The sequence below is a fragment of the Bubalus kerabau genome, chromosome 13, assembly GCF_029407905.1.
Source record: "Bubalus kerabau isolate K-KA32 ecotype Philippines breed swamp buffalo chromosome 13, PCC_UOA_SB_1v2, whole genome shotgun sequence".
Taxonomy (NCBI): Eukaryota; Metazoa; Chordata; class Mammalia; order Artiodactyla; family Bovidae; genus Bubalus; species Bubalus kerabau.
In genome coordinates, this window is record NC_073636.1 from 51729978 (window position 1) to 51753443 (window position 23466).

Genomic DNA, 23466 nt, shown 5'->3' on the forward strand with positions numbered 1-23466 from the left:
AAATTGGGATCGTATTTTGTATACAATTTATATATTGCTTAATTTTTCCTGCATATGTTTATTAAAATTTAAAAGTTAATGAAAACAGCTTTTCATGACCAAATAATATTGTAACATATGACTCTATATAATTATTTAATCATTATCTTCTTGTGAGACATTAAGTTATTTCCAGTATTTTAGCACTATAAATATTATTACTTTAAAAGTTCAGGAGTTTTTAAAAATCTTTAAACTTCTTTTATTTCCCTTTCCATGTCTTTGAGGTGAACATTTTCATGTATTTATTGATTATTGCCTTTATTTCAGTGAAGTACCTCTCTGTGAATACCTTTTTGTAAAGCGTTTTAGGTAGGATCACAAGCTTATGGAATAGTGCCAGATACATAGTAAGTACTAAATAAGTATTTGTGGTGTGATAAATGAATTAATAGCAAGGATATTAACCCTCATCTATCATATTTGTTTTAAATGGGATCAAGCCTTATGAAAAAATTTTCCTCTATACATGTATTATACAAAATAATGTGATCATGGTTCTTAGTCTTTATAACCTAATTTTTTTTCATTCTTTTGTTTCCCCACAGTTCATCCATGAGCTCGGATTTCCCACATTACAACTTCAGGATGCCTAATATTGGATTCCAGAACCTGCCACTCAACATATATATTGTGGTTTTCGGCACTGCTATATTTGTCTTCATCCTTAGTTTACTCTTCTGTTGCTACTTGATTAGGTAATCAATTTTCATTCTATGTTGCTTTAATATATGTTAAGCAGTCAATAATAAATCAGCCTTCTGTCCTTAAAGTGTTTTAAACCTATGGTAATTAACAAATGTTCTAAAATTAAGGTGGGTCCATGATTCATTCATTCTCACAAATCCTCCACAACCAGCTCATTCTCTTTAATATTATATTTATAGATATAATATTTATAAATTTTTATTAGTCACTGAGCCATGTCTGAATCTTTGTGACCCCCTGGACAGTAGCCTGCAAGGCTCCTCTGTTCATGGGACTTCCCAGGCAAGAATACCAGATTGGGTTGCCATTTCTTTCTCCAAAGGATCTTCCCAGCCTAGGGATTGAACTCTCATCTCCTGCTTGGCAGACAGATTCTTTACCACTTCAATACATTTTAGGAATCAATATTTATTAGGTACTTACTGTGTACCAGACCCTGTGCTGTGTGTGCACTGCAATTAAACAAGGTAACCTTATTATCTTTATTTTTCAGAAGTTAAATAATTTCCCTATAGTCACACAGATGAAAAATTGGTTAGACTTGGAACCCAAACCTAGTTGTATCTGACCTTAGAGCATGTGCTCTTAACCACTGAAAAAAATAAAAATAAATCATATTTATCAGGCTTTATTTCCAAAATAACCATTTCAGAATTTCATAATCACACTCAAAGGACAGATTTGTACACTGAGGATATTCTAAAACTTTTCTATTCAAATACAGTTGATTTACAATATTAAAACGTTTTTGAACCTGGAATTTTTTAATGAAGACAAGAACCTACTTTACTTTTCTTTTAGTAACGGATGACAAGCTGTTAGGTTGGCCAAAAAGTTCATTCAGGTTTGCCCATAATTTGCTACAGAAAAAAACAAATGAACATTTTGGCCCACCCAATACTTAAGAAAAACAAAATATTCCCCATTCTTACCTCCTTTTGAGTTTCCCTGGTGGCTCAGATGGTAAAGAATCTGCCTGCAATGCAGGAGACCCAGGTTCGATCCCTGGGTCGGGAAGATCCCCTAGAGAAGGGAATGGCTAAATAAGTCACAATTTATTATTACTAGAATGTTCCCTGGAAGAATAGCCAAAAGATATTTCTGTTAAATGCATCTGCCATAGCAAATGCAAGATAAAATAGTTTAATCTAAAATATTAGTTAAGGCTTCCCTGGTGGCTCAGTGATAATCCAGCCTTGTCCAGGAAGATCCCACATACCATGGAGCAACTAAGCCCATGAGCCACAACTGTTGAGCCTGTGCTCTAGAGCTTGGGAATTGCAACTGCTGAAGCCTGCACACTCTAGAGCCCATGCTCCACAACAACAGAAGCCACTGCAGTGAGAAGCCCACACACTGCAATTTGAGAGTAGCCCCTGCTCACAACTAGAGAAAAGCCCACGCAACAACAAAAACCCAGCACAGCCAAAAATAAATAAATAAAATTTAAAAAATAATAGTAATAAAGAAGTTCAACAAACCACAGAAAAATGGGCTTTTGGCGGGGGAGTGTTTTCTTGTAAAATGGCTGACAATCCACGACTAAGAGCAAATATTACACACATGCATACATGCACACATATACACAGAGAGAGAAATGCATTTCTGTAAAAAGAGAATTTTGCTACATGGTATATCTAAAATATTTGAAAACTTACATCCTAACAAAAACCAACACACTGATGTTTGTAGAAGGAAGCTGTACCCATAATTACCAAAACTTAGAAGCAACCAAGATATTTTTCACTGAATGAATGAATTGTAGTGATCTAGATAATAGAATGTTATTCAGCTCTGAAAGTAAATGAGTTATATCTAGCATTGAAAAGACATAGAGGGATCTTAAACACATATTTCTAAGTGAAAGAAGCCAGTTTGAAAATGCTACATACTATATGATTCTAACTATATGACATACTGAAAAAGGCAAAACTATGGAGACAGTAAAAAGATCACTTGATGCCAGGAGCTAGGGAAGAGGGAGGGATGAACAGATGGAGCAAAAGAATCTGTAGGTCAGAAAGACTATTTTATATGTTACTATAATGGTGGATTTCATTTGCATGGTCTAGGACATCTTCATTTTGTTATCCATAAGGAGTATTTCTAGCATATCCAGTAAAAGCATGTATGTTTTATTTATTTATTAAAATTTTTAAATTTTATATTGGATATAGTTGGTTAACAGTGCCATGTTAGTTTCAGGTGTACAGCACAGTGATTGTTATACATATATATCTATGCATGTAATTGCTATGACTTTGGTTATTTTGTTTTTCTGTGACAGAGTAAATCAGCTTTCTCTCTCTCTTTTTTTTTTCTTATTCAGCTTATTCTGATTATTTCCCTCATAATAAGAGTATGATTGGAGTAGTAAATAGCAACCTACTCCAGTATTCTTGTCTGGAAAATTCCACAGACAGAGGAGCCTGGTGGGCTACAGTCCATGGGATCGCAGAGTTGCACACAACTGAGCACACCAAGAGTATGATGGAGGACTGATAGTGCTTTGGGGATAGTATTTGCAATCAGGCACATGTTATGTTTAGCTTAAAACTAACAAGATTGGATATTAATAGATTTGTAGTAGTGATCATACTCTGTTCCTTGACAAATTGAGTCATTGTTAACTGAGTAATTCTTATTTGGGAAGCATCTCCGACTTGGCTGAATAACCGTTTGGTGAAGTACTTATTACAGTTTATCAGTAGCATTCCTTCTTTTTCTTCCATCTCATGCATGGATGTCTAGTTCACTCCATTGAGTTTCCCCGGGGTCTCAGATGGTAAAGAATCCGCCTGCAATGCCAGAGACCTGGGTTCAGTCCCTGGGTTGGGAAGATCCCCTGGAGGAGGGCATGGCAACCCACTCCAGTATTCTTACCTGGGGAATCCCCATGGACAGAGGAGCCTGGTAGGCTATAGTCCATGGGGTTGCAAAGAGTCAGACACAACTGAGTGACTAAGCACAGCATAGTGGTAGATACCTGTCATTGTGTATTTTTTTTAAAAAAAAAAAAAGGATCTGATTTCTCAACAGAAACAGTGGGGGAAAAAAAAATAAAAGCATTGATATTCATTTAAAAAAAAAAGGGCTCACTTTCACCATTACCATTCAACATTGTACTAGAAGTTCTAGCCAGAAGATTTAGGCAAGACAAAGAAATAGAGGGTATTCAATTGGAAAGAAAGAAGTAAAACTATCTCTTTTTGAAGATGACCTGATTCTATATATAGACAATCCCATAGAATACACACACACACACACACACACACAAAATCTATGAGTAACAGACAAGCAAACTTTGAGAATATAGAAGTAACACCAAAAAAATCAGTTATATTTCTTCTCACCAGCAAGGGACAATCTGAAAAGGAAATAGATGAAACATTTACAGTAGCATCCAAAAGAATTAAAATCCTAGGAATAAGTTTAACCAAGGAGGTGAAAGACTTACACACTGAGAACTATAAAATATTGCAGAAATAAAGAAAACCTAAATTAATGGAAAGATTTCAGGAACTGGAAGACTTACTATTATTAATATGGCAGTATTCCTCAAAGCAATCAACAGATTCAGTGCAAAGACTCAAAATTCTAATAACCTTTGATACAGAAATGGAAAAACTAATCCTCGGAGGTCTTAATGACCTGGATAACCACAATCATGTGATCACTCACCTAGAGCCAGACATCCTGGAGTGTGAAGTTAAGGGGGCCTTAGGAAATTTTACTGTGAACAAATACCAGACCACCTTACCTGCCTGCTGAGAAACGTGTATGCAGATCAAGAAGCAACAGTTAGAACCAGACATGGAACAACGGACTGGTTCAAAATTGGGAAAAGAGTACATCATAACTGTATATTGTCACCATGCTTATTTAATTTTAACTTATATGCAGAGTACATCATGCGAAATGCTGGGCTGGATGAAGCACATGCTGGAATCAAGATTGCTAGAAGAAATATCAATAACCTCAGATATGCAGATGATACCACCTTTATAGCAAAAGGTGAAGAGGAACTAAAGAGCCTCTTGGTGAGGGTGAAAGAGGAGAGTGAAAAGGCTGGCTTAAAACTCAACATTCAAAAAACAAAGATCATGGCATCCATGATCACTTCATGGCAAATAGATGGAGAAACAATGGAAACAGTGACAGACTTTATTTTCTCGGGCTCCAAAATCATTGCAGACTGTGACTGCAGTCATGAAATTAAAAGACATTTGTTCCTTGGAAGGAAAGCTCTGGCAAACCTGGATAGCATATTCAAAAGCAGAGACGTTACTTTGCCAACAAAGGTCCATATAGTCAAAGCTATGGTTTTTCCAGAAGTCATGTATGGATGTGAGAGTTGGACTATAAAGAAGGCTGAGTGCTGAAGAATTGATGCTTTTGAACTGTGGTGTTGGAGAAGACTCTTGAGAGTCCCTTGGACTGCAAGGAGATCCAACCAGTCCATCCTAAAGGAAATCAGTCCTGAATATTCATTGGAAGGACTCGTGCTGAAGCTGAAACTCCAATACTTTGGCCACCTGATGGGACTAACTGACTCATTTGAAAAGACCCTGATGCTGGGAAGGATTGAAGGCAGGAGGAGAAGGGGATGACAGAGGATGAGATGGTTGGATGGCATCACCGACTTGATGGACATGAGTTTGAGTAGCTCCAGGAGTTGGTGATGGACAGGGAAGCCCAGTGTGCTGCAGTCCATGGGTTCGCAGAGAGTCAGACACGACTGAGCTACTGAACTGAACCTTGGTGACTGCTTTTGATTGAGGTTCCCAGGGGTAATGACTGTATTACTGGTGTTATTTTACATTTAGTGTAGCATAGTACTATTATTATGCATATTTAATGGTGATTGTTCTATTAAAAATCTACTGTGGTGTCAGACATGAGGAAGACTTATTCTGATTTCTACCCTTAATTTTTTGTAAAACAGTTTAAACTAAGGAAGAATATTACCTATTTAGGCTTTCAAAATACATTATAAAAATTTTTTTAACATATTATATTCTCCTTAATTTTAGAAAATAAAGAAAAATAATATTTTTCTTAACAGCAAGAAGACAGCTGAATTTAAAAATAAGTAAAAGGGATTTCCCTGATGATCCAGTAGCTAAGAATCCACCTTGCAATGCAAGGGACACCAGTTCAACCCCTGGTCCAAGAAGATCCCACATGCTGCAGAGCAACTAAAGCCCATGCACCACAAATACTGAGCCCAAACACCACAACTACTGAAACCTGTGCGGCCTAGAGCCCATGCTCCCCAACAAGAGAAGCCACCACAACCCAGCACAGCCTAAATAAATGAATATTTTTAAAAACATAGGTGAAGGGCTTAAATAGCCACTTCTCTAAAGAAGATATATAGACGGTCAACAAACACATGAAAAGATGTTCAACAGCATTGGTCATTACGGAAATGTAAGTTAAAATCACAACAAAATTCACAACAGGTAGATGCTATAGTCAAAAATATGGAAAATGATAAGTGTTGATAAGGATATGGAGAAATAGGAACACTCATACATCGCTGGTGGGAATGTAAAATGGTATAGTCACTGTGAAAAAGAGTTCATCAGGTCTTTGAAAGTTAAACATAAAATTACCATAAGACCCAGAAATTTCATTCCCAGGTATATACCCCAGACAAATGAAGAAGTATGTCCACAAGGAAGTTTGTATACTATGTTTATAGCATTATTCAAGAGAGCCAAAAGGTGTAAACAACCCAAGTGCTCATCAGCAGATAAATGGGTAGTCAAATTGTGGCATATACATACAGTGAAATATTATTCAGCCATAAAAAAGTAGCGGTGTACTGATACTTGCTACAACTAGAAAGAGGCTTGAAAACATTATACTAAATGAAAAGCCAGATACAGAAATGTCATATGTTGTATGATTTATTTTATGTAATGTATCTATAATAGACAAATCCATAGAGACAGCAGGGAAGGTGGGATGGGGACCAGCTACTTAATGAGTACCAGATATTTTTGATGAATAAATTTTTTTTTTAAGATTTATTTATTTATTTTATTTTTTGGCTGTGATGGGTCTTTGTTGCTGCACTCAGGCTTTCTCTAGTTGTGGCAAGTCGGGGCTACTCTTCACTGCAGTGTGCTAGCTTCTCATTACAGTGGCTTTTCTTGTTGTGGAGCATGGGCTCTAGACACACAAGCTTCAGTGGTTGCAGTGTGTGAGCTCAGTAGTTGCAGCTTTCTGGCTTAGTTCTTCCACAACCTAACTCTTCCTGAACCAGGGATTGAACTGGTGTCCCTTGCATTGCAAAGCATATTCTTAACTACAGGACCACCAAGGAAGCCCGAAAAAGTTTTGAAATTAAAGTGAACTAGTTAAAAGACACTTACTCCTTGGAAGGAAAGTTATGACCAACATAGATAGCATATTGAAAAGCAGAGACATTACTTTGCCAACAAAGGTCTAGTCAAGGCTATGGTTTTTCCAGTGGTCATATATGGATGTGAGAGTTGGACTGTGAAAAAAGCTGAGCGCCAAAGAACCAATGCTTTTGAACTGTGGTGTTGGAGAAGACTCTTGAGAGTCCCTTGGACTGCAAGGAGATCCAACCAGTCCATTCTGAAGGAGATCAGTCCTGGGTGTTCTTTGGAAGGAATGATGCTAAAGCTGAAACTCCAGTACTTTGGCCACCTCATGAGAAGAGTTGACTCATTGGAAAAGACTCTGATGCTGGGAGGATTGGGGGCAGGAGTAAAAGGGGACGACAGAGGATGAGATGGCTGGATGGTATCACTGACTCAATGGACGTGAGTTTGAGTGAACTCCGGGAGTTGGTGAAGGACAGGGAGGCCTGCCGTGCTGCAATTCATGGGGTCGCAAAGAGTCAGACACGACTGAGCGACTGAACTGAACTGAACTGAGTGGTTTCACAATGTTGTGACTATACTAAGTACTACTGGATTATATACTTTAAGATGGTTAATTGTGTGTTTTATGAATACAAATAAAAGAATGATAGTATTTTTAACTGAGTCAAGAAGAAATAGAAAGTATTAATAACTATATATCTAATAAGAAAAGCATTCCCACAAAGAAACTGCAAGCCAGGTAGCTTCACCAGTGAATTTCTCCATTTAAGGAAAAAATACTACTTTTATATGACTTTTCCAGAGAACAGAAGTGGAAGAAGTATTTCTTAACTCAGATAATGAGGCCAGATAATTTTGATTCCAAAGCCTGACAAGGACATTATAAGAATGAAAATTATAGACTAATCTCTCTCATGAACAAAATATTAGTAAATCAAATTCAGGGGTGTGCAAACTGGTGGTACATCACAACCAAATGGAGTTTTGTTCCAGAAATGAAGGTTGTTTTAACATCTGAAAATCAATCAATACAGTGTACCACATTAACAGTAAAAAGGAAAAGTATGATGGGAAAAAAAAGTACTTGACAAAAATTAATACCTATTCATGACTTTTTTTTAAATCTAAAACTAGGATACAGGGAACTTTGTTTATTTGAATAAATATATCTACAAAAATTTTAGAGAAAACATTGTATTTAATAGTAACTATTGATAAGGACGGGAGAAGGCGATGGCACCCCACTCCAGTGGGGTGGAAAAACTTGCCTGGAAAATTCCATGGATGGAGGAGCCTGGTATGCTGCAGTCCATGGGGTCGCTAAGAGTCGGACACGACTGAGCGACTTCACTTTCACTTTTCACTTTCATGCACTGGAGAAGGAAATGGCACCCCACTCCAGTGTTCTTGCCTGGAGAATCCCAGGGACGGGGGAGCCTGGTGGGCTGCCGTCTATGGGGTCGCACAGAGTCGGACACGACTGAAGCGACTTAGCAGCAGCATTAATAAGGACATTCACTGTCACCACTTTTATTTAATATTATAGTCAAGGTCCTAGCCAGTGCAGGGGGAAAAAAGTAAAATAAAGAATAAAGAACAAAATCTATGAAGGTTAAACTGTTACTATATGCAGACAAAATAATTGTATATTTTAAAATCCAAAACTTCCACAGATAAGCTGTTTAGAATTAATAAGTGAACTTTGCAAGTCACTAGATACAGGATCAATGTACAAAAATTGAATTTTTTCTATGTAGTAGCAACAAAGAATTCGAATTAAAAAAATTTTTAAATACCATTTACAGTAAATCAAAAATTATCACATACCTCGGAATAAATTTAGTGAAGGATATGTAAGTGTTACACATAGAAATGTGTACAGAGAAAGAAGACCTAATAAATAGAGTATGCTATATTCATAGGTTGGAAATTCAATCTTACAAAGATGTCAGTTCTTCTCCCCAGTTAATCTAAAAATTAAACACAATCTCAGTCAAAATCCCAACAGGTTTTTTGTGGAAATTGATGAGCTCATGAAATTTATATGAAAATGCAAAGGCCCAAAAATAACCAAAATAGTTAAGAAGAACAAAGCTTGAGGACTTACACTACCAGACTCCAAAATTTGTTACAAAAGTCCAGTACGGAAAACAGAGTGCTCTTCACCCAGCACCCAGATATTCTGTAGTAAAAGGAATCAAAGCTCTTTGAAAGAAGTCATTAACTCCACAACTGAGCATGGAAAGTAAAAGATGAGCTTGTAACATGTTTTGGTGCCAGTGAGCTAGAAAATGCATGGAAAAGGATGAGGACATGTTGAAAGGCCACAAGAGTCAATCTGAAGGAGGGCCTAAAAGCCTAAATCTGAGCAACAAAATAATGATCATATTAAATTATAACCTGTAGATTAACACAAATATCCATGAGTCCATGCTGATATAAACAAATGAGGGAGGACGGGCATCTTTTCCTTACAGAATAATCCCAGTTAATGGACAAGGAATTAGGAAACCATGAAACCACCACTAGGCAAACAATACAGAATTGTTGCAAGCAGCATGTCTTGATGCTAAAATCAGTGGGCAAAAGCTTGAGAAAAAATAAATTTTCATAATTTCAACATCTCTCCCCCAACTATATTGATATTTGCAACTGGTATCGATCAGTTGCAAAGGGGAAAATAGTAACTTTACAATGGGGAGACCCAGTAGACACTGCCATAGCCAAGTGATACATCAGAATCCTGAAAAACAAGGAAAAATTAAGGAACTGTCACAGATTAGTAAAAGCTAAAGAGATGTAACTAGAGGCAAGCTGGGATCCTGAATTGAATCACAAGATAAGAAAAAAATATTAATGAAAAAACTGGTGAAATTCAAATAAAATCTGTTTGGTTAATACTGCTACTGCTGCTGCTAAGTCGCTTCAGTCGTGTCCAACTCTGTGCAACCCCATAGACGGCAGCCCACCAGGCTCCCCCGTCCCTGGGATTCTCCAGGCAAGAACACTGGAGTGGGGTGCCATTTCCTTCTCCAGTGCATGAAAGTGAAAAGTGAAAGTGAAGTCGCTCAGTCGTGTCCGACTCTTAGCGACCCCATGGACTGCAGCCTACCAGGCTCCTCCATCCATGGGATTTTCCAGGCAAGAGTACTGGAGTAGGGTGCCATTGCCTTCTCCTTAGTTAGTTCTATATGAGTATTAATATCAAAATATCAGTGTTAATTTCCTGCTTTTGATCATTGTACTACGGTTGTGTAAGATGTGAATATTGGAAAACTAGGGAGAGAAGTATCTGTGAACTCTGATATTTTTTGCAGCTTTCCTGTAAGTCCAAGATTATTAAAAAAAAAAAAAAAAAAAACGGCATGGTATTGACACAAGGCACATTAGTTTCCCGGGGTTTCTGTAACAAAGAACCACAAGCTAGATGGCTTAAAACAATAGAAATGTATTAATCTCTCGCAGTTCTAAAGGCTAGGAGTTCAAAATGAAGGTGCTGGCAGGGCCATGCTACCTCTGAAGGCTATGTGGGGAGGATCTTTCCTTGCCTCTTCCTAGTTCCTGGTGGTTATCAGCAATCCTTGATGTTTTTTGACTGGTAGGTGCATCACTTCAGTTTCTGCCTTTGTCTTCACCTGGCCTTCTTCCCTGTGTATGTCCTCTCATCTTCCTCTAAGAACAACAGTCTTATTGGATTTATGGTCCACCTTCATCATAATATGACCTCATTTTAACTAATACATAGTCTGCAAAAATTATATTTTCAATTAAGGTTACATTCTGAAGTAGCAGTTTTATATTAATTTTGAGGGGGCTCTGTTCAATCTAGTATACAAGAATTGACAAATAAACCAATGGGACAGAACAGAAACTCTAGAAACAGAACCACATACTGGTCTGACTTAAACAGCAGATATATCATGGCAACACGGTGGGGAAGGATCTTTTCAATAAATGAGTCAAATGAAAATCTGCATGTAGGTAAAAAGAATCTTGACCTCTACCTCATGTCATACATACAAATTTCAGATGGATCATAAACCTAAATGTGATAGGTAAAATAAATTATTTTCACAGTACACACACGAGATTATCTTCATGATCTGGAGGTTGACAAAGATTTCTTTAACTGCACACAAAAAGAACTGATGTTATTGGAAAGAGGTGATAAACTGGTGCATGTGTGCTCAGTCATTGTCCAACTCCTTGTGACCCCATGGACTGCAGCCTGCCAGGCTCCTCTGTCCATGGGATTATCCAGGCAATAATACTGGAGTGGGTTGCTATTTCTTCCTCCAGGGGATCTTCCTGACTCAGGAGTCGAACCTGAGTCTCCTCCATCAGCAGGCAGATTCTTTACCACTGAGCCACCTGGGAAACCCAACTGGGCTTATTAAATTAAAAGCTGTTGTTCATCAAAAGATAACATTAAGAGAATGAAAAAAGCCATAGAGTAGGAGAAAATAATTGCAATACCCAACAAAGGACTTGCATCTAAAATATTTAAAGAACTTCTACAAATCAATAAGGAAAAGACAGTCAACTCATTTTCTTAAATGGACAAAATATTTGAATAGGCATTTCATAAAAGAATATATCCAGGCAGCTCTCACCTTCTGAGTTGGCCCACACTCTGTCTGTGGAGTGTTTCTCTCTAAATAAACCCACTTCTTACCAATTACTTTCTCTCACTAAATCTTTCTGCAATGAGACTTTAAAGTCTTATTGTAATGAAGCAGAGCTTCATTACATCCAGAGACCAGGTGTGATCTTGAAACCAGGCAGGGCTCTATGGGGTGCCCAAGGATGGAGGCCTTTCTGTCTCCCATTTCTTTTTTTTTTTAATTTATTTATTTTTTGGTTGAAGGATAACTGCTTTACAGAATTTTCTTGTCTGTCAAACATCAACATGAATCAGCCATAGGTATACATATGTCCCCTCCCTGTCTCCCATTTCTTGTAGGCAAGACTTCAGTCTCCCATTACCTTCCCTGAGTTCCAAAGGGTGGATTAAAACAGTTGCTAATCAAAGAAGGAGCAGCAGCCAAGAAACCAGTGAGGCAAGATTAAAGGGACCAGAGAAGCCCATCAAGATTAGGAGACCTGTCACCTGAGATGAGATTAAGTGCAAGTCTCTCGTGTCTGACTCTGTGACCCCATGGACTATACTGTCCATGGAATTCTTCAGGCCAGAATACTGGAGTGGGTAGCCATTCCCTTCTCCAGGGGATCTTCCCAACCCAGGGATAGAACCCAGGTCTCCCACGTTGCAGGTGGATTCTTTACCAGCTGAGCCACCAGGAAAGCCCAAGAATACTACAGTGGGTAGCCTATCCCTTCTCCAGCAGATCTTCCCGACTCAGAAATCAAACCTAGGTCTCCTGCATTGCAGGATTATTGAGATTAAAGGAGTTGCAAGCCCTGCTTACACCTTAATCTTGTCAGATACCACCTTTGAGCCCTTATAAAAACCCTCATCAAGTTCCCTGGGGTTGAGACACATAGTTTTTCAAGGCAGAAACCTGTCCTGTCTCCCTTTGCCTGACAAAACTTTAATAAAGCTATCCTTTTCTGCTTCACTGCCCTGCCTCAAAAAGAAGTATCCAATCAGGCAACAGGCATATGAAAGGGTCCTAAACATCATTTGGGAAATGCAAAATTAAAACCAAAATGAGAGGGTACTTCTCTGGCAGGCCAGTGGTTAGGACTTCACCCTCTAATGCAGGGGCTGTGAGTTCAGTCCTGTCAGGGAGCTAAGATCCCACATGCCTTGCAGCCAAAACATAAAACAGAAGCAGTATTCTAACAAATTCAATTAAGACTTTAAAAAAAAAAAGTCCACATCAAAAAAAAAAAAACCTTAAGAAAAAGAAAACCAAAATGAGATACCACTGAACACTCACCAGATTGGCCAAAAAGTTTTAAACTGACCTTACCAAGCTGTGGCAAAGATGTGGAACAACTAGAACTTTCATGTATACTACCTATCCATAGGAGTAAAACTTGTACAAGCACTTTGGAGCAGCGGTTCTACTCCTAGGTATATACTCAACAGAAATGAGTCTGTGTGTCCACCAAAAGACACGCAGAAGAATTTGTATAGCAGCTTTATTTGTAATAGCCCCAAACCGAATTAACCTAAATATTTGCCAACAGTGAAATGGATAGTTTCATATTTATTCATAAAATGAAACACTATGTCCGTCAAAAATAACAATAACTGCAGCAACATAGATGCATTTCTCAAGTAATTGTTGACTGACAGAAGTCAACACAGAAGAGTATACACCAAATGATCCATTTATGTGAAGGTCAAAAACAATCATAGTTAATCTACAGTGATAAAAATTAGGAGTTTTACGGGTGAATGTTGATTGGGAAGAGTCATTTCAGGGATGCTGGAAATGTTCTATGTACTGATCTGGGTGATAGTTAAACTAGTGTGTATAATTATTTTTTAAAATGTGTATTCTTGAGGCTTTTGTTCATTTTTAGATGTATATTATACTTCAATTTTTAATTAAGAAAAATGTGATATATTAAATATTATAAATAGGAAAAGACGCTTCATTAAAATATTTTAGATTTTGTTTTAATGAGATTGCACTTGATCTTACATGTTTGGATAATGTTCTATGGTTCACTGGTCACTTTCTCATAACATAGTAGTGGGTATGTCATTTGAGTGTATTCTAGAATAAAGATTCTAGATTTTAAACCATAAATGATACAAATTAATACCAAAAATAGGAAGTTTAAAATTTTTTTCAAAGTCTTATATGGAAATCTCAATATTGCATTGCTCATTTCTGTCTTTTAGGCTAAGACATCAAGCACACAAAGAATTTTATGCCTACAAACAGGTGAGAGAGATTTACTTAAGACTGGCTTTGATCTTGTTTTTCACCAAATAATGAGGGCTCAGATTTCCACACATATTTTGAACTGAGACTGGATTTGCTTGTGTTCATTTTAGCATTTTGCTTGTCAGTTTGCGGTACAATACACTTCACTTTAAGTATTCTTAAGTATTACTTGAAATTATAGAAAGTTCAAATGATAAAATAATACAATTTAACAGGGAACTCTGGAGAACATTTTGCTAAAGGGAAATGCTGTAGCTTAAAATCCTAAAGTTACCATTATTCTAATGGAGTTCAGAGGTCCAGTAAATGAATTTTTTACCTTCCTCCTTGTTAAAAGACATACTGGTTCCTTGGAGGTAACCAGGTGTATTATACTGATCTCATCTCCTCCCTTTTTACTTTAAATATTAGTTCACATCATACCACTGAGAAGTCCAGATACTTCTGTCATTGTTGTTAATTCCTTGCCCTCAGTACTGTCCCTTTGCTGATTTGCTCTTTAAGGTAATAAATTTAGCTTTTCTTGAAGGCCCATAAAATTTTTTTTCTTCCATGTGTCATCCATTAATATTTTACCACTGACACCAAACAGTGGGCCTAGGTGTTCCTTAATTTTCTTTTGAAATTATTTTTGTCATCCTTAGTAGTTTGGGAGAGGGAAAGAAGGCGGGGCACAAACTTCAGTTTATTTGGGTCTTTAATCTTGCTGATACTGATGTTACAGAACCATGTCATCATTTTAGAATTACATATCTTTTTGTCCATCTTTTGTCTGTGTTGCTTTGAAATCTGAGCTCATTGGTGAGTTCCTTGGATGTCCACACTGATATTCATAGGTAACCCCACTCTTCTCCATGGGTCCCGTGGGATTCATTTACAGAGATAAATGTCTTAGTTTTCTAATGGAATGAATCTGTTTGTCTCAATTTTGTCTCAAATTGTTTTTGAGAAGCCTTTATACTGTTTTCCGTAGTTAGTGGCTGCACCAACTTACGTTCCCACCAACAGCACAGGAGAATTCCCTGTTTTTCCACACCCTCTCCAGCATTTGTTATTTGTAGATTCTTAATGCTGGCCTTTCTGACTGGTGTGAGGTGGCACTCACTGTAGTTTTGATTTGCATTTCTCTGATAATTAGTAATGTTGAGCATCTTTTCACATGACTGTTGGCCATCTGTATGTCTTCTTTGGAGAAATGTCTATTTAGGTCTTCTCCCCATTTTTCAATTGGGTTGTTTTTTGTTACTGAGTTGTATGAGTTGTTTGTATATTTTGGAAATTAAGCCCTTTTCAGTCACATCATTTGTGACTGAAATGTCAATTGTGACACATATTTTCTCCAGTCTATAGGTTATCTTTTCATTTTGTTTATGGTTTCCTTTGGGCTTCCCAGGTGACTCAGTGGTAAAGAATCTACCTGCCAATGCAGGAGACATGGGTTTGATCCCTGGGTTGGGAAGATGCCCTGAAGGAGGAAATGGCAACTCACTCCAGTATTCTTAGGGGAGAATCCCATGGACAGAGGAACCTGTTGGGCTGCTGTCCATGGGGTGGCAAAGAGTTGGACACAATTGAGCACACATACATGCAATCTCCATAAAGTTAGGTTAGGGACAGCACCTGGATGAATTTCAAGCCCATTTATATAACTCTAGATAGAGCTAAAGTTTTCTGAGGATAGTGATGTATAATAATAAGCAAAGCTTCAAAAATTAAGGTTGACCTTACCTTTCATTCTTTTATAAATTACCAGTCAGTCCCATGAGTCAAAACTGTGTTTTACCAAATCATGAGGCAAGCAATCTCATTTACTTTCCCCCCATATTAGCAATTACTCCAGATTGCTGTGTATTAATGTCGTCTCCCAGAATTTAATCTGTTCTCAAAGAGATTTTAAAATTGCTTTTAAGAATATTGCACCATTGCTCAAGTTAAAAGAATATTGCTGAAATGTTCTGTCTCAAACTGTAAAAGAGATTCTCCCCAATACTGAATATGAGGTGATATGAGCTATATACACAAGAATATAAAAGAAAAATATTTGTGAGTAAAATGAGACATATTTCAAATTACAGATATAAATGGGCATAAAAGCATACGTTTTTGTCTTACAGGTTATATTAAAAGAAAAAGTAAAAGAACTGAATTTGCATGAGGTAAGTTGCCTATAAGTATTTTAATCTGTTCTTGATTATTTGGGGGCTTCCCAGGTGGCTCAGTGGTAAAGAATCTGCCTGCTAATACAGGAGAAATGGAAGACTCACGTTTGATCCCTAGGTCAGAAGATCACCTGGAGTAGGAAACAGCAACCCACTCCAGTATTCTTACCTAGAAAATTCCATGGACTGAGGAGCCTGGTGGGCTACAGTCCATGGGGTTGCAAAGAGTCAGACATGACTGAGCACACACACCACCACTGAGTATATTCTAAGATGCTTAAATGTCTTTATTTTCAGAAGCTGAAAAAAAAATTAGGCTTATTTTGATCAGCTTAATAGAATATTTGAGGGTGAGGTCACATAAAAATCCATTTTGTAAAGACTTACAAGAGAGTAAAATAACTCATTTTTAATGGGATTGTTGCCAACATAAGATATCATAGCAGCAGGGATGCTGCTTGCTGTCCATACTATGTGAGTAGGAGACAAATCTAAACAAGTTTTTCTACTCAAGGTGAATTTGCATTAATTTCACTCTTAAAAATGTTCCCAGAAGTTTTTTCTTACCAATGCCACAAAAAAGGCAGTGATTGCTTCATGACAGTGGGGATTTGGGGAGGTGAGACGGAAAGATGGAACGGGGAAGAACATACAAGGAGAGAGAAGAACTCTTGCAGTTGTTACTTAGTGATGAGGTTGTGGGGTTGGGATATTCACTATGTTGTTATGCTATCTAAAGTAAATACAAAAGTGTGTGTGTGTCCTGCTGTACACCTTAAGACAAATAATCTATAGTAATTCTTGTTTATTTTATTCCTGTGTTGCCTCTGATTATAAATGTTCAGAATTTTTATTTTTAGAGCCCTATCTCTTCCACCCTTACTGAGTTTTTTAATTGGTATTTAAAGTAAGGACTTGAAAAGCTTCACATTATAATACCTATGTTTTATATAACCTAACTATGGTGAAGCTACATTGCCAATCTCTTCAAAGAGAGTTAATCTGTAAAAGTATTTGAATAATAATAAAAATAATGATTTGTGTTATTGTTGAATTGCTGGTTTTGGGGGCTTCCCTGGTGGCTCAGATGGTAAAAAGGAATCTGCCTGCAATGCAAGAGACCTGGGTTCAATTCCTGGGCCAGAAAGATTATCTGGAAAAGGGAATGGCAACCCATTCCAGTATTCTGGAGAATTCCATGGACAGAGGAGCCTGGCAGGCTACAGTCCATGGGGTCGCAAAGAGCTGGACACAACTGAGCAACAGACACACACACACTGCTTCTTTACTCTTTCTTCATATATTTTATCAAAGAGTTGATATGGTTACACCCTCCTCATTGCGTAGTGGTGAGTATCCCCGCCTGTCATGCGGGAGACCAGGGTTCCCCATCCGGGAGGCAACACGCCCTTTGGGCTTCCCTGGTAGCTCAGCTGGTACAGAATCTGTACAGCATTTCAGACTTAATCATGAATTAAACTCAAGCATCAGTTACTATTTGACTTTAAAAATTTTCCCAAAACAGTAATAGAAAGTGATCCTCTTCTGTTTGGGGTCATTTTGATGACCATAATTGAAAAGATCAAATTCTAACACACATTAACAATACTGAATAACCATGTTTGTCAGGAATAGAAGTCTTCCTTATTGGTTTGACCCATTAGTTTAGCATCTTTATCCTGAAAAAGTACATTGTGGTGTATCATTTTGTGTCAGAATTGTTATCCCAGCTGCACCTATCAATTCCAGTTTCACTGTAACTAAGAAAACCTAACCTGGCTGTACAACTGTTTTCAGAGGCCGAACATATATTTTTCACAGTTCATTTGGTTCTTTTTGGATGCATTTCTTTGTGTTGAAACTATTTTCTGTCAGACTTCTTTGTGTTGTTTGAATTTGTGGATACAGAGGAACTAAAGATACAAAGGAACCATGGATACAGAGGGCTGACTAGAAATTATACATGGATTTTTCAACTGCATGTAGGGTCAGCAACCCATAGCCCCCTGCATTATGTTCCAGGGTCAACTGTAATTTTAAAAGTTACTGAATACATAAAATATATCAGACATTGTAATAAACCATGGAGACACAGAGAAACATAACTAATCTCTGCTTTTAAGACATTAACCATCTATTACAGAAGACTATAAATGAGAATCACACACGAATGTACAGAAGGGTGCCTTGTGTTATCTGAAGTAACAGTGAGAAGCTCTTGAGGGCTCCACTATTGCACAATTGCTTCTTCTTGGCTTTTGCTCCCCTAATGGAACCTTCCTCGGACCTTGCAGACTCAGCTGCCCAAACACCACCCACCCCTCCTACTTCTTAGACCACTCTACAGCTACGATTATTTATATCACTTTTTGTTTACATTGTTCTACCAGTCTAGGAGTTGAGCAACACTCAACATGTGAAACTAAGGAGATGATGTGTACATATTAAAATCATGAGAATATATTGCCCTTCTGTAAAGAAAAAATACCTTCTTTTAAAACCCATAGTCTTCCTTGTTTATCTTTTATTCCTCCATCTTTTAATAGAGACATAGATCCAGAGAAACAGATTTCTGAGAGAAAACAACAGGACAGTCATGTAAGTGGGATAATGAATTGCATCTAATGGAATCTTGGTATCAAGAGAAACAGAAAGGTGCCCTGGAAGCTGTGACACACTGTGGCAGGCAAGGTCTTGTGTTAAAGAAATCGTCAGCACTCAGCTCCAGGGGAATAGAGGCCAGCTATCGCCAGATCTGAGTTTTGTTTTAAGAACAGCCCGAGAGCCTTGTCATTTGCATTTAGTCTTTGATTTGTTCACCACAGTATCCCCAGCTCTGGTTATGGTGAGTGGTTGCTTTCTCCATTAAATCTTTTTTGCACCTTTATCAAAAATCAAAGGGCCATATTCTTATGAGTCTATTTCTGGATTCTGTTCTATTGATTTTTGTGCCTGTTTCCTTCACCAGTACCACAGTTTTGATTATTGTACCTTTATAGCAAGTCTTAAAATCAGGTGTATGATTCCTCCAACTTTATTTTTTTTTCCAAAACTATTTTAGCTGGTCTAGTTCCTTTGCTCTTTCGTGTAAATTGTAGTAGCAACTTGTCTATAACTACACACACAGAGAGACACAAACATCCTGCTTTTTTATTATTATTTGCATTAAATATGTAAATCAGTTAGGGGGAAATTAGCATCTTTACCATGTTGAGTCATCTAATCTGTAAACACATTATGTCTATTTATATTTGAAGTAGTGTTTTTATAAACAGCATATAGTTATGTTTTTTAGTCCACCCTGCCAATCTGTCTTTTAAATGATGTGCTTAGACTATTTATGTTTAATGCAATTATTACTATGTTTGGACTTAGGTCAACTCTTTTTTATCATCTTCTTTTCCCTCTCTTTTTTATTCCTTTGTTTCCCTTTCCTACCTTCTTTTGGGTCATTTAAACATTCATTTAAACATTCATAAAATCATATTATGATTTTATCTTTTTGTATAATTTTTTAGTGGTTGCTTAGGGATTACAAAATAAATACCTAGAATCAATTTTTTAGCACTTCAGTTGGAATGTAGAAACCTTCCCACCATATAGATCCCTTTACTTTCACCCCTATATATAGTAAGTATATAGTATCTATATACATTGAAAATCCCATCAGACAGTGTTGTATTTTTTACTTTCAACCATTAGATATATTTTAAAGAATTCTGGAGGGGAAAAACAGTTTGTTGTTCCAAGTTTCCTTCTTATGTAATTTTCCTTCTATCTGATGAATCTCATTTAGCAATTCTTTTACAGTAGATCTGCTGGCTATGAATTCTGTTACTTTGCTTTCAGCTGAGAATGTCTTTATTTCATCTTTATCCCTAGGCTGACGTTTCTTTTCCTTCAGCGCTTTTAAAATGTTGTTCCCCTTCCTTCTGACCTCTGTGGTGTCTGATGAGAAAAACGTAGTCATTCAAATCATTGATCTTCTGTCAATAATGTGTCCTTTTTCTCTGGCTACTTTCAAGATTTTTTTTCTTTGCCTTTTGTTTTCAGCATTTTGATTATGATTTGTCTCAGCATGGATTTCTTAGGATTTTTCCTGTTTGGAGTTTACTCAGCTTCATAAATATGTAGATTTGTCTTTCACCAAGCTTTTTAGCTATTATTTCTTCAAATATTTTTTCTGTATTGTACTCTTTCTATCCTGCCACTCTCCCAGAGCAAGCCTTATCCACCTTCTGTGGCCACGTGGGCCAATCAGAACGTTAGGCCTGTATCTACACAGTACAATACAGTGATACAGACATCCACGTAGCTTCCAAATTTGAGTACGTTTGGGTCCATCACCTTTTCTGTTAGGGTGATACTGCAGAAAGGAAAGGAGAATCTGCTCCTTCCTGCATCTCAGCAGCTAGGATCCTAGCTGCACAAGGACCAGGAAAACTCCTGGGTCAGGCAGAGAGTGAATGAGCAGTCATGTGGCAAACACGCTATGGCCTTGCTCTACCCTAGTTTCCACAGAAAGAGACTCTAGGAAGGTAACCCCATGAAGTCGCCCCTTGTGTAAAATGAAGTTAAAAACATCTTTTCCGGACTTCCCTGGTGGTCCAGTGGTTAAGAATCTGCCTGCCAGCCAAGTTCTTTACCACTAGCGCCACCTTTAATATCTATATACATATACATACACATATATATAAAAAATTGAATCACTTTGCTGTATACCTGAAACACTGCAAATCAACTATATTTCAATTTAAAAAGTTAACATTAAAAAATATTTTAGGGACTTCCATGGTGGTCCAGTGGCTAAGACTCCATGCTCCCAATGCAGGGGGTTCAGTCCCTCTTGAGGGAACTAGATCCCACAGGTCACAATTAAGACCTGGTACAGCCAAATAATAAAATAAATATTTTTTAATTAAAAAGAAAAGAATCTGCTGTCAATGCAGGGGACACAGTTTGATCCCTGGTCCAAGAAGATCCCACATGCCACAGGGCAACTCAGCCCATGCAGCACCACTACTGAGCCCAAGTGCCACAACTGCTGAACCCAGAGCGCCTAGAGCCCATGCTCTACAACAAGAGAAGCCACGGCAATGACAAGTCTGCACACCACAACTAGAGTAGCCTTCTCATTGCAACTAGAGAAAGCCCCTGGGCAGCAACAAAGATCCAGCACAGCCAAAAATGAAATAAAAAAAATTTTTTTAAGAATATCTTTTCCTTCTCACTTCCCCACAAGCCCACTCCTTTCCCTTTGGTCCAGTGAGGAGGTGACTCTGTTGCTATAAGTTTTACTACATCCCTTTCTTATGTGGGAGGAGATTTTAAACCCACTCATCTTTCTGAGATTACTGATCAATCTTCTTATAAATCACATTACTGAAATTTATTTTTAAATTATAAGTACTTAGAACCCAACTGAGGTTTGTCCCAAGTTTACATTGTAAAAAATTGTTTAAAAAAAAAAAAAAAGCCCAAAGCATGTGTAGGGAACTGACAATATTTAGACCCTAGAGACTGAGTAAACAGAGTATAGTCCCTCCCTTCCCTCAAAGAGGGAGAGAAAGTCATAAGCCAATGAGGCTAGGACAGTAATGGGCTGAGCACACGAATACATGAAGGCCATGGAAGGGACTGCCCATTGTATTTCAGGCTGGAACAAGAAAGTCAGATCTCTTCTGAGCAGCACAGCCATGTTTAGGTTGCTTTCATAGCTTTCAAAGATTCCAACATTAAATGACACCTCTGAATTGGGAATGCTGCCTTTGCAAATATATGATTATCCTTGTAACTATTCAAGGAAAAGTGTAATAATTATTGTCCACTACCACCATCAAAGAATGATTGTCTATTTAAAAGAAAATCATTTTGGCTAAATGACATAAGCTGTGGGTCATGTTCATTGTATGACATTGTCTTCCCCATGTGACTCTCCATTCCCTAGCTCGCATTTGAGGTAAATTTACAGATTGTGTCAGCCCGTTGGAAAATGTCAAATCCTTCCTTCTTGGGCATTTTAGGGATCATATACTCTGTGAGTACTAGAAAATTAAGTCTTCTTCCCAGTGTGCTATGGTCCCTAAAAGCCATTTTCCCTTAAAATTTGTTTTTTTTATGGGTATAATGTCAAAGTTAAAAAAAAAATGGAATCATGTATTCCAGGTGGCAAGATTACCAAGATGTCTGTTTCTTCATATAATTTATCTCAGGAGCAAGGGAACTCACACTATAAAAAATTTAGGTTAGGTAGCTGCTGCTGCTGCTAAGTGACTTCAGTCATGTCCAACTCTGTGTGACCCCATAGATGGCCTCCTACCAGGCTCCCCGTCCCTGGGATTCTCCAGGCAAGAACACTGGAGTGAGTTGCCATTTCCTTCTCCAATGCATGAGAGTGAAAAGTGAAAGGGAAGTCTCTCAGTCGTGTCCAACTCTTAGCGACCTCATGGACTATAGCCCACCAGGATCCTCTGTCCATGGAATTTTCCAGGCAAGAGTACTGGAGTGGGGTGCCATTGCCTTCTCCGAAGGTTAGGTAGGGTAAGTGTTATTCCTTGTTTTGCTTTTATAGCAGTTGAGGTTTAAAAAAGTTGAGGAGAATGGACATATCCTCCAACTTCTGAGTGTGGAGAAAAACAGATGGCCCTTTATCTTTTTTAGTCTGGAGCCTTCACGTTATGATGCCCCTATTGTACCCACAAAGTTGAAGCTTCTGCTGTTCCCCAAGCTGAAAAAATCACTCTGAAATCCCAGCTCCCTTCTATTCTCTGAAGAGCTGTCAGTTAACTTGCTATTGACTAGCGGATTTTTGCCGAAACTAATGCCTGTGGATGGCGATTTTTATTTTGGCTGGCCAAAAATCAGTTCTGTTGCCTCACTAACACTTTGCAGGTTATTACATTCAATAGTTACACCTGACACACCTGTGAAGTCTTCTCCAGCACCACGAGCTTCATTTTCACTTTCCATATCAGAATCAATCACTAAGGTCTTTTGTCATTTTTGTTGGTCTAATAAGAGAAGCGAAAAGCAAAGGAGAAAAGGAAAGATATAAGCATCTGAATGCAGAGTTCCAAAGAATAGCAAGGAGAGATAAGAAAGCCTTCCTCAGCGATCAATGCAAAAAAATAGAGGAAAACAACAGAATGGGAAAGACTGGACATCTCTTCAACAAAATTAGAGATACCAAGGGGACATTTCATGCAAAGATGGGCTCGATAAAGGACAGAAATGGTATGGACCTAAGAGAAGCAGAAGATATTAAGAAGAGGTGGCAAGAACACACAGAAGAACTATACAAAAAAGATCTTCACGACCAAGATAATCACGATG

The 23466-nt window shown here is 37.8% G+C and overlaps 1 protein-coding gene across 4 annotated transcripts in view; it reads left to right on the plus strand.

Moving 5' to 3' along the window:
* Positions 1 to 23466, plus strand: part of RNF24 (ring finger protein 24) — a 115319-nt gene that overhangs the window by 70712 nt on the left and 21141 nt on the right. For all 4 annotated transcript variants that reach the window (XM_055544296.1, XM_055544294.1, XM_055544298.1 and 1 more), the window contains 3 exons: positions 588 to 737; positions 13930 to 13972; positions 16090 to 16131. In XM_055544296.1, the coding sequence (XP_055400271.1) occupies positions 588 to 737; positions 13930 to 13972; positions 16090 to 16131 (235 nt within the window). The remainder of the gene's footprint in view (positions 1 to 587; positions 738 to 13929; positions 13973 to 16089; positions 16132 to 23466) is intronic.